General features: G+C 37.9%; 1 protein-coding gene across 4 annotated transcripts in view; it reads right to left on the bottom strand.

Moving 5' to 3' along the window:
- Positions 1-12,625, bottom strand: part of dock6 (dedicator of cytokinesis 6) — a 76,272-nt gene that overhangs the window by 44,468 nt on the left and 19,179 nt on the right. For all 4 annotated transcript variants that reach the window (XM_016275883.1, XM_016275880.1, XM_016275881.1 and 1 more), the window contains exons 4-14: positions 11,309-11,377; positions 10,753-10,876; positions 9,347-9,559; positions 8,897-8,982; positions 7,200-7,266; positions 6,929-7,078; positions 4,006-4,086; positions 3,527-3,683; positions 1,758-1,882; positions 1,566-1,659; positions 1,303-1,465 (exon numbers count right to left, since the gene is read on the bottom strand). In XM_016275883.1, coding sequence (XP_016131369.1) covers positions 1,303-1,465; positions 1,566-1,659; positions 1,758-1,882; positions 3,527-3,683; positions 4,006-4,086; positions 6,929-7,078; positions 7,200-7,266; positions 8,897-8,982; positions 9,347-9,559; positions 10,753-10,876; positions 11,309-11,377 — 1,329 coding nt within the window. The remainder of the gene's footprint in view (positions 1-1,302; positions 1,466-1,565; positions 1,660-1,757; positions 1,883-3,526; positions 3,684-4,005; positions 4,087-6,928; positions 7,079-7,199; positions 7,267-8,896; positions 8,983-9,346; positions 9,560-10,752; positions 10,877-11,308; positions 11,378-12,625) is intronic.

Below are 12,625 nucleotides of genomic sequence, written 5' to 3'. Positions count from 1 at the left end.
CATACTTTATTTTCAACTTTTTGATTATGTCCTTAATTTTTATTGAAAATAAATGCCTTTACGATGCGATACGAGATTTGAAAAGGGAGAAAAAAAAAGTTTGGCAAAAGGCGGGATCGAACCCGGGTCGAAAAAGCCAACGACACGCGCTTATCTATCTGCGCTACTGGAGCTAATGATTTACAGCCACTTTTAACTAAATGTAAATATACACTCCGTATTTTTTATTCCATAGTAAGGGCAATTCATACAATGCATTTAAACTGAGCTACTTTAATACCATCTCCGAACTTTCTACCACGACTCTGCTGTTCTTCGGCTGGTTCTTCCAGTATACGTTGATTGACAGATGTCTCGTCCAGTCAGCGGTGAGTAATCCCAAACCAATGGCACTGTCTCAAACTATACCTACCTTTTCCGGTTTGTCTGATTTGTCGTTGTGTTTTCTGACTTGTTCATTTGTTTTCAGATTTGTTGTTGTGCTTTCTGAATTGTTATTTTGTTTTTTAGACTTGCATTTGCGTTTATAATTTGTTATTTTGTTTTCAGAATTGTGAGTTGTTTTGCACTTCTCGGCCACCGTACATTTGTTCCTGTGATGCAAAGCTGAATTTTCAGCATCATTACTCCAGTCTTCAGTGTCACATGATCCTTCAGAAATCATTCTAATATGATGATTAGGTGCTCAAGAAAAATATATGTTGAAAAAGCTTAAATAAGTGATACATTATTTCAGGATTGTATGATTAACAGAAAGTTCAAAATAACAGATAACAGTTCAAAATTAATTTGAAATAGATTATTTTGTAACAAAGCATCTTTACTATTGGTTTTGATCAATTTAATGCATCCTAGCTGAATAAAAGTACAAATTAATTTTTAAGCTTACTGACCCCAAACTTTTAAACGGTAGTGTACGTAAACATTCTTATAGAAGTATGATGACTGATTTGGTGTCAATGAAATTTTTTAACGCAAACATGAATGGGATTAGTGAATTTGTGTAGAGGGAAAGATAATAAATTGGATAATGGCTTAAATTTTAGTCTGTTCCCGCTATCATATCATATCAGCTATCGTATGAATTCAGGCGACAGATTGTAGTTTTATGACACTCCATGATACCTATATGTGACCTTGGACCACAAAACCAGTCATAAGGGTCAATTTTTTAAAATGGAGATTTGCCCATACAATGTATTGTTGGCTATTGCTACAAATATACCCGTGCTACTTATGTCTGCTTTTGTGCTCCAGGGTCACATATTAGCTCCTCTTTGACAGGAATGTCTGTGGACTGACCTGTAGGTAGTGTGTGGGGTGTAGACGTAGCGAGCGGGAAACTCCAGCACTTCTTTGGTGGGGCGCACACGTGGGTCAGGGTAAGGCTTCACATGAAGCAGCTCTGGAGACAGACAGTAGTGTGGGGCCTCTGGAGCCGGGGAGATGTCTATCTTCAGCTGAGCTAGACAGAAAGAGACCGACAGAGTGTGAGAAAAGGCTTAAGTGTGAGAAAAGGCTTAAATAATAGAACTGCTGAGGTCAAAATAAGTGCAGACAGGTACCAGTCACAGGTCTGAGTCGACGCAGGACAGACGATGGTCTCCTCATGTCTGCCAGGAACTTATACAAGTCATCATCACTCAATCTGTCCCCTTCCTGCAGCAGTACACAAACACTCCTCATTCATTCAGTGTGTAAATAATACATCGTGGAAATACACTACCATCAGAAATGTGCATGAATAGAGAACTGACCTGTTTGAAGAAATTGGTGACAGTGAGAGTCGCTGGACGGAAGTTAGTAAAGTTGCACATGTCCTCTCCTACACTCATCCTCTCAAATCCTTTCTTCTTTCTCTCATTCCACGTCCCCTTACGCTCTGTAAGGAATGACAAAATGTTGTTTGCTATATAATAGTGTCATGCAACTAGGGCTCGGTGACACATATGTATATTCAATATTACTTTGTTATCCATATAAAATTAACCAACTCTGTGAATATAGGATCCAATGGATCCTCTGCAGTGAATGGGTGCCGTCAGAATGAGAGTCCAAACAGCTGATAAAAACATCACAATAATCCACAAGTAATCCACATGACTCCAGTCCACCAATTAACATCCTGAAAAGTTGCATGTTTTGCAATAAACAAATCAAACATTAAGGCGTTTTAACTTCAAACTGTCGCTTCTAATTTCACTTGTAAATGGTGCTTGATCTGTGTATATTTTTCTTCTGATTCTGACAAAATGTTATCATGTGGATTACTAGTGATGTTTTTATCAGCTGTTTGGACTCTCATTCTGACGGCACCCATTCACTGCACAGGATACATCGGTGAGCTGTGAAGCAAGCAAAGTAGTGCTAAATTTCTCCAACCCCGTTCAGATGAAAAAACAAACCTATCTACATCTTGGATGGCCTGATGGTGAGTATATTTTCAGCAATTTTGGGGGGAATTATTGGATCTATAATTTATAATTTGGTGTTTTGTTATATTTTTAAACAACAGCTTTCAAATTATGTTAATTTTATCAGGAAATTCAAACAATAAAACTGTTGTTTTGATGCTCTTTAATGTAGTGTGCCAGAATAGCTGCTCAAACACATGTAGGGCATACTGCTCTCTTCCTCGTATCCTGCATTTTTACTGAAAGTTACAGCATGTAAAATACATGAGGGTTTGTTTAAAGATAAGGGTAAACTTACTGAAAAGTATAATCTATGCAATGGTCCAATCTGTGTTTAAATCACAGATGTCTTCAACAAAACAGCTTGTATAGAACTTGTTACCTAACATTACATTTACGTCAGTAAATGTATCCAGTGTCCATAGCTCATAGCAAGAACAATGCATATATTTTTCAATATATGCACTATATATTTTTATACATATGAACTTAAACTGTTAGTGATGTTGTAATTAAAGTACGTTTGAATAAATTTTATATCAAATCATTTATAAAAATTGTTTAGAATCTTTTAAACCCATTTTCTCAAAAACTAATTTTTATGACAGCTACTAAATTTTAGAAATGGTTCAGTGTAGAAAGATACGCTTTCCCTTTTTCTTTGCTGAATAAAACTCAGCGTCTCCGCTATTTTCACTACTAATGTTCTATTTTATTTACCTACTATTTTTTACTCTGTTTTATTCACATAGTTTTTCTTGCTATTTTCTTAGATTTTATTATGCGTGTGAACACGTCTTTAATTTGTTGTTGGCTCTGTTTATTGTTGCACTGTGGCTCAAGAAACTAAGAAAAAACTTTTCACTACTTTATATCACATGTACATAAATTAAGTACCTTGAGGATGTATTTCTGGATCAGAATGTCTTAAAACAATGTAGCACATTTACTGAATATTGGAAAAAGGCTTCAAAATATAGAAATGTACAGTTGTAAATATATTGGCCCTTATATGTGTTACTTTCAGGGATATCTTCAAGATGCCTGGTTATAAGAAAGCAATAAAAAGTAAACTCTCAGCTGAGTTCAAATGTGTTGACTCTGGTTAATACCCGTGTCTGAGTCTGAATCGGAGCGGTCCAGGCCTCCAACACTGCTGACGATGTTCAGCAGATGAATCGCAGTCCAGGCAAAGGGCATGCGGAAACGACCCAGCCTAGTGCACATCTGCTCAGCCTGAGCCCTCAGCTTCTCCAGCTTTTCCTTATGCTGTATGTACACATAAAAGTAAAAACCACTGAATCATTTCAGAATATCCATCTGGGTTGTTACACAAACCCTGTGTAAAGGTGACGGGTGAGCAGCATTTATCGTGCAATTTCAAACAGCCGAAAAAAGCAACTTGGCAACAGAATTGTACAGTGACAGACACAGGCTCCAGCATCTACTGGACCTTGCTCATATTGAAGGAGATTAACAAATATTGCAGCAGTCCAGAGCAAGTTGAGAAATCCAGAGAATACCATAATCATGCCAGATGTGTCTGATGAAATACTCATGCAAAAACCATCATGTAAATGTTCACTCGCACCTTAGTGGAGTCGGATTCCTTCATGACCATGTACGGCTCACAGCATTCGCCGATGTCTCCTTGCTGAAGGACTTTCTCCAACTGAAACACAAATACAGCAGAGCTTAACAACAAGGATGTCTGGGGCTAGATGTAGATTTATAATTTTTGAGAAGTCTCTTATTCTCACCAAGACTGCATTTATTTGATTTGGTATTTCTATTTGAATATATTAAATGTAGTTTATTTCCGTGATAATAAAGCTGAATTTTCAGCATCATTACTCCAGTCTTCAGTGTCACATGATCCTTCAGCAATCATTCTAATATGCTGATTTGGTGCTTTTTTTAATCAATGTTGAAAACAGTTTTGCCTGCTTAATATTTTTTTTGTGGAAACTGATACACTACCATTCAAAATTTTGGGATACATTAGATAAAAAAAATAAAATAAATAATAATAATAATAATACTTGTATTCAGCAAGGATGCATTAAACTGACAAAAAGTGACAGAAATATATTGTAACATTATAAATGTCTTTACTCTCTTAAAGGGGTCATATGATGCGATTTCAATTTTTCCTTTCTCTCTGGACTGTTACAAGCTCTTGGTGCATAAAGAAGATCAGTAAAGTTGCAAAGACTAAAGTCTCAAATCCAAAGAGATATTCTTTATAAAAGTTAAGAGTCAGCCACACCTACCTAAAACGGCTCGTTCTAACATGCCCCCACATATCTACGTCACGATGTGGGAAGATCTGCATAACGCTGCTTAAATGTTCACGCAAAGAAAGAAGGCGTAACTTTTATTCTCGCTGTAGTTTTGTTGTTTCCGCTGCCATGTCGTGAAGACGCCGTGTGTTTTGTTGTGAAAGCGAAACTACTTTGTTTGGCCTTCTAAAAGAGGACGATAACCGCTTTGTCATGCCTGGAGCTGATCCGTGCTGGTCGCTGAGGAAATACATCAACTTCGCGCTGTGGATCGCCGGATCGGCTTTCACCGTGGACGAAGCAGAGTCCAGCCCGGGGTCGTCACATGTGGTTGCCTCAAGCCCGCCGGACGCTCCTTCGTCGAATCCACTGACAGCGCCGTTCTCAAGCCCGCCCACCTCTGCTCACTCTAGCCCGCGGTGTGTGACGCTGTGTGTTTCGTTGTGAAAGCGAAACTACTTTGTTTGGCCTTCCAAAAGAGGACACGACTAGAAATCAGTGGTTAAGTTGTATTTACAACACTGTTCCAGAACAGTTCAACCCAAATATTCAGATGTGTCCAGTGCATTTTATGGAGGACTGTTTCCTGATCCTGGTAGAGTAGACTACAATGCCGGCTGTTCTGACTCACAGACTGTAAGTACGCTTTCATATTTAAAGAATTTGCCACTGACGATTCAAATGCGAGTTTTGAGCAATGTAGAGTAGCGCTTGTTGTTTGTCATTTCTCCGATCACAAATGCAGACATGGTTTTATGTTTACGTGGCGCGATGCAACGTAACACGTAAAAAGACAGTATAAGTCATTATAATCCGTAATTATTTGTTACATCCACTGGATGCAACGAATGCCTCGTTTATAATGGGTTTTAATGTTTTTGTCTCGTCGCTCTGGCCGGACAGGGCATCATCACAATATGGTAAGGGGCGTAACATTTCCGTCACATGCTTGAGGTATTCAGCCAATCACAACACACTGGCTAGCTGGCCAATCAGAGCACACCTCGCTTTTCAGAACGATGAGTTTTGTAAAAATTTACGCGTTTCAGAAAGGCGGGGCATAGAGGAAAAACAATAACGTACAGTATGTGGAAAATAATGTGTTTTTTTTTACCTTAAACCGCATAAACACATTTCATTACACCAAATACACCAAATAATGTTCTTTTTAGCAACGTCATATGACCCCTTTAAATAAGTGCTGTTCTTTTTAACTTTCTATTCATCAAAAAATCCTGAAAAAAAATATGATGAATAATATTAAGCAGCAAATAATGGTTTCAAAATAGATAATAATAAGCACCATTATTAATAATTGAGCACTAACATTAATTAATATCTGATTTCTACATAATATGGTTTGAGCTTATTCAACTCACAACTATAGATAAAAACAACAATGACAAAATACAAACAAATGACTAAATTAATAATACACAAACAATTGTACTTTTCACATTTTATTAAATATACTTTTGAGTAATCATTAAAAGTACAGGATGGAGAAAGTACGCAAAACCTTTAATTTTGTAACTTTAGATCATCCTTTAGCAGCAAAAACTCTACTAAATGCTTTCTGTAGCTGCTTATAAGACTTCTGATCAATTTTGGACCATCCCTGCCGACAAATCGGTTTAATTTTAATCAGTATTTATGGGCTGTCTTTATAGCACAACCCTCTTTAGGTTATGCAACAGCATCCGAATTGGCTTGCAGTCTTGACTTTTTCAGTCATTAATATTGCTTGTGTGGTTTGACTCCTCTCTAAAACTTTAAGTCATGAATGACTCCTGTAAAATTCATTGTAGAAAACGGTTGTGCTGATTGTTGTTTTTCAGGAAGCTGTGAAACATTTTTACAGGATTCTTTATTGAATTGAAAGTTCAAAAGAACAGCATTTATTTAAAAACAGAAATCTTTTTTAATATTATAAATGTGTCTACTGTTACTTTTGATCAGTTTTCAGTGTCTTTGCTGAATAGCAGTATATTTATTTATTATAAAGAAAATCGTACTCATCACCAACTTTTGAAAGGTAGCGTATACTGGAATAGAAATACAGAAAATTTTGATTCTATAAAATATACACATTTTTGTGGTAAGGCCACTGAAAAAAATGTTGGCACAGCAAGAAAATACTACAAAAAAAAACCTCATTGTTATGAGCTTCAGTTACTCTTGTCCCTCTGTTCCCTAAAGGACATGTGGCACCGCGCCCCCTGCTGGTCATACCTTAATGACTAGGAAGATGTCCGGAGACGGGTATGTGATGGAGAAGATCGTGGATCGCGCCAGTGTGGAAATGGCTGCGTGTGGACTGTGGGGTCGCAGCAAGCTCTTCATCTGATCCGAGTTCAGGTCAAAGTGAAAATCCTCTGAAATCTGAGCGTGGATGTGAAAGAGAAATGGCATATCAATGATCGTGATCTCATTTAAAGGAATCTGCTTTGAACTTTTCAGTAACTATCCCAAGCATTTCAAGGTTAAGAACACACAGTCATACCTTTTTCTTTTCTCTGACATCATACAGAGCCAGTGATCCAAATATTGGCTCGATTTCGATCTCAAATCTAGAAGAACAACCACAGCACGTCAGATCATACTGCAGCTGGCTTAACTGTTCAGGGTGGATGTGTAACCAGAAGGTGTGTTACATCGCAATCAATCAATACAGTCACCAACTGAAGAATAAAGGGCCGTTCACACTGACAGCGATTTACAGTGACGAGGAAGTTATTTTTGACAGAATACTCGTCAGGCCGAGGAAATAAATTAAATGTACCCATCCAACACTAGCTACGTTTCCATCCACCAATATTTATGCTTATTTTGGGATGTTTCATAAAAAACTTTTTTTAAAGCAGTGCGCAAGTTCTAAAAATGCGCACAAAAAACGTATGTCTTTAAGTCGTATTAATTTCTTATCCGGTAGGAAAACATGCGTATAAATTACGATGGAAACAGTTTTACCGAATCGCATGTGATTTCGCAATGGGACAACATAAAACCTAGGGCTGTGACAATAAATCGATGCAGAATCTATTCTGAGATCTTCCGAATGCATCGTGATTCTCTCTGGAATCGATTCTGAGCTTAGATTTTAACAGCAGATGGCACTCTACTCTAGTTTTTATCCGCACTCAAATGCTCATGAAGAAGAGCTCTTGTGCTTTAGGCTGAGTCTGTAATTTCACCTCGGCTCAGAATGCTTTTATGACGCCAGATTAATGTAAACACAGCCCACTGTGAACATCTTTGTAATTCGCTTCAACCTTTTCGAATTTTATGAATGATTATTTTAGGTTCAAGTGTGTGTAAGGATTTGGAAACAAGCAGAGTACAGCTGTTTTTAAAGCATGCAGCGTCATCTGCTGTTCAAAACTAAGCTCAGAATCGACTCGAGAAAGAATCGCGATGCAATCGGAAAATCTCAGAATCGATGCGGAATCATTTCTCGATTCGCGATGCATCGATTTATTTTCCCAGCCCTAATAAAACAGGACCAACCAACGGACCGATCTCATTGCACAGCATCTGAAATGCTAGTTTTGTCATTCTAAAATGCTTGAGCAAAGTCTCTTCAAAGTGCTTCATTTTGAAAATAAGATAACATGACCGTGTTTCGTCTGCTCGCTCTGAAGGTTGTAATTTAATGTATACCAAAATTATTATATACAGTGCCTTTTCCTACTGCAGACTAATAAAACAGGACCAACCAACGGACCGATCTCATTGCACAGCATCTGAAATGCTAGTTTTGTCATTCTAAAATGCTTGAGCAAAGTCTCTTCAAAGTGCTTCATTTTGAAAATAAGATAACATGACCGTGTTTCGTCTGCTCGCTCTGAAGGTTGTAATTTTTTATCTTTGTGATATTTAGCGCAAGTTAATCAGGAAGTGACAATTTTGTTCTCTTCATCTCGCTGGATGGAAACGGTGCTTTATTCGCAAACGTTTTATGTGCCATTCCAATTTTGCGCACGTTTAATTCGTAGCTTTGAAAGTAAACAGCTTTTGACTGAATCATAAAAAGTGTTTTCTCAGTATTTTTTTTTGTGTGTATATTTATAGTTGTACTTTTATTCATTCTGCAAACACTCATTTTTTTAATTTCCGCCTGTAATAGTTTTCGTAATATGACAACCACTCAGAGACCAACTGAATGACTGCATGATTGAACGGGGAGGTTGAGAGCCTTACTTGAGCGACAAACACTTGACCATGATCCTCTGGCCGCTGTGCTCTTTGGGAACCTCTGGGATGGCGCACCTCTCGACGGCCTCGTCCTGTCAAACGCAAAGAACCATCATCATGACTACGACTCAGTCAGCAGCACCATGGCAACGTTTGCTCAGTCATCAGAAACAATATGTACACAGACATAAAGCGAGAGGATGAGCAGCGACGATGCGGAGGAGCAAGAGACGGAGGAAAGACAAAGATGTTGTTTGACAAGATCAAACAAAATCGCAGATGGATCATCAGAGAGACGTCTCTGCTTTTGAACTTCAGAGTTTGACAGCTCTCCTACATAAAAGTGTTGAGTGTTACTCATCGTCTCCTACACACAAGACTCTACTTTCCTTTTCTACTTTCTTTCGCATATAGTCCTGAACTTTCTGTCTCACACTGTGTGTAATGATTTCAGACCTCATCCGGCGCAGGGTAAAGTCCCAGCAGATCAGCGTGGCGGCACTGCTGGCGGTTTTCGGCGTTGCGACAGTCCATGTCCTCCGCAGCCGTGCGCTCCAGCACAGAAGGCAGCAGCGCATCAGGAGTGGAGTTTTTCAGGTCAAATATACTGGAGGCCCAGCTACCCCGCGGCGTGTCATCCAACGACACCGAGTGCCTCTTTGAGTCATCCTGCCCCAGACAAAACTCTGCATTAGGAGAACCCTTCTGAAAGTTATAATGACATGTTTATAATGACCATAACAATAACCAACCAATTATCCAAATAATTCCTTACTTTCAAGGGATAGTTCATCCAAAAATGAACAATTTACTCACCATCAAGTTGTTCCAAACCTGTATGAGTTTCTTTCTTAGTGGAATACAAAAGAAGATATTTTGAAGAATGTTGGTAACCAAACAGCTGCAGGTAGCCATTGACTTCCAGTATGAAAAAATAAAAAAATGTAAAAAAAACTAAGTAAAGAACTACCAGCAATTGAAGAAAAGCTTCTTTTGTGTTCAATAGGAGAAAGAAATTCATACAGGTTTGGAACAACATGAGAATGAGAACATGAGAATTTTTGGTTTGACTAGCCCTTTAATCTATTTACATTCAAAACAATCAAATAAAATATTGTATTTACAACCATTCATCATTTCACATAAATCACCATAATACAGGTATTTTCCTATAGGTATTATAACATCCGTTAATTTTAATAATAAATACAATTTTAATAAATCATTTAATAAAACAAATTAGTCTGAGATACTTTGCTCATGTGATCATTTATCCAGGCAATTTCAAGTTTATGTGAATTTAATAAAATAATGCAATTATAACAAATAATAAAATAAAATAAATTAGTTTGAGACTTTTTGCTCACTTGAGGACTTTTTATTATTGTTTATTGCCTTTTTGTCACTTTGTAAATGTAAACTTTGATTTTAAATAGACTAAAAGATAACAATTACAAAGACATTTATTATTGTACCATGCCCAAAATAGCCATTTAATTAAATAACTAAAAATAAAAAAATAAGATCGTTTGAGACGATTTGCTTACTTGAGGGTTTCATTTATTATTATTTTGTACGGATCTCTTATTTATTTATATGCATCAATTTATTTTCATTTACTTAAACAAAATCAAATAGCTTGAGAGACTTTTTTCAGTTGAGATTTTTATTAATTTTAGGCTTTTTTTAACCACTTTCACTTATATGTACAGTCACAGCTATGACCGTAAATGACTGGGAGAAGAACAGGGAATGTGATAAGAAAATATCACAAGCCTGTGCTACCCAAACGAGCACCGTGACTCAATGTCTCACCATTAGGCCACATCTCCAAGCACTAGTGTGATTCTATGTACTTTTACCTGCTCATCATGCCGATCAATGGCGGCCTCATCCAGCTCAAAGGTTTGTTTGACGAGTCCTTTCTGTTTCTCCCTCTGCCGCTCAGAGTTGTGAGGCGTCTGTGTTGTGCTGTATCGCTGATACCTGAGAGACCACAAAGCAGCATGTTTCTTTCCACTTTCTAAACAACTTGTCCTCCAGTAAGCATTCATGCCGTACACAACCAGTCAAAGCATTAACACACACTAAATTTTGACTAAATACATACAGCCTTCAGCATAACAGACTCGTTTAAAAAAAAACATCTTACTGACTCCAAACATGGAAAACTTTTTCAAAACTGTTTACAAAACATCCCAGGATGCACCTCAGCAAGTTTACTTGGAGAAAGTGTGCTGAGCTGGAAGAGCAGCTAAGATGATTTTGATTTCTTGAACATTTTTTGGTCACTAAATAATTGCCATATTTCCATTTGTGTTCCACAGTTCTGACGATTTTACTGTGCAGATTTTCAACTGGTAGTGTGTATGTATTTTTATTTTTAGTCAAAGCTCATGTAGAAGGAAGAATACTCACTTCCTCTGGATGATGAGCCAGTTGTCGGTGTAGACCCCCAGGGCATCCCTCACTCTGGGGTCCAGTGAGCTATCAACAGTGAACACAAAGAGATAACGTCAACCCCCACATACCCTCAGTGCACTGACAGGCAGCACAGCACGGTTTAAGCAAGATGATGAGATTAGCTGATTAGCAGCGAGGGTGTGAGGAAGGGGCATGGTTCATTGCAGTGTAGACATGTGCCGGTATTCGGTAATGCGATATATCACAGTAATTAATATGCACAATATTGTTATCATGGGCACTTCAAAATACAGAGAATAAATATTTATAATAAATTATTCAGAATTTTGAATGCACTTTAAGAATATTTTCCCTATCAACTGGTCACAATGCACAACACCGCTGTATGCTGCGTCAAAGACGCGTGCGCACTGATGTAAACAAGCATGGATGAGAAGCGCATGGCGGAGCGCGTGAGAGACGCTCTGGATGAAAACACATTCACGCTCTGACAGCAGATGGTGCTGAACAGCAGAAATGCAGCTGTTACCCCAGAAACAAAACAGCTTTCTGTTTCGGAAAGTGTTTAAATGATTTAAATAGCCATTCAGATTTTTGTATTCTGCAATGGTGTTCATCACAGTGCCAAATACGTAAATATTTAGACTTAATAGGCTATTTATTTTCAAACATGCCCTAGATATTGTTTGAAAGGGTTTTGATTCTTTATTGTTCAGTCAAACTTTACATTAGGGCTTCATTAGTTAACAAACTGCCAATGAAAAATTCTTCATACATTCATTGATCTTAGGTAATTCCAATATTTAATAACACATTGTTAAAATCAAAAGTTGCAACGGTGTTATTTAAAGGGGTCATATGATGCTTTTTTAAAGATCATTATTTTGTGTATTTGGTGTAACAGAATATGTTGACATGCTTTAATGTTCAAAAAACACATTATTTTTCAAATACTGTACATTATTGTAGGTCCTCTATGCCCCGCCTCTCTCAAACGCTTCGTTTTCTACAAAGTCCCTCCTTCCGACAAGCGCAGTCTGCTCTGATTGGCCAGCTGACCCAGTGCATTGTGATTGGCCGAACACCACAAGCACTCGTCGGAAATGTAACGCCCCTTACCATAATCGCAGCTTCATCTTTCAAAATAAATGTAAAGACAGAGCCACAGAACAGAGTCGTGTGACAGACACAGTGATGAAGCTGGTATGCGTTTACAGTACACAAGCCACGGTTAAGACAGTTGACTCCACTGTGATGTGACCCCCCCCCTCTCTCTCTCTCTCTCTCTCTCACACACACACACACACACAC

Source organism: Sinocyclocheilus grahami, unplaced genomic scaffold (genome assembly GCF_001515645.1).
Source record: "Sinocyclocheilus grahami isolate Dianchi unplaced genomic scaffold, SAMN03320097.WGS_v1.1 scaffold97.1, whole genome shotgun sequence".
In the NCBI taxonomy this organism is placed as follows: Eukaryota; Metazoa; Chordata; class Actinopteri; order Cypriniformes; family Cyprinidae; genus Sinocyclocheilus; species Sinocyclocheilus grahami.
This window is presented reverse-complemented; position numbering and strand designations above follow the sequence as displayed.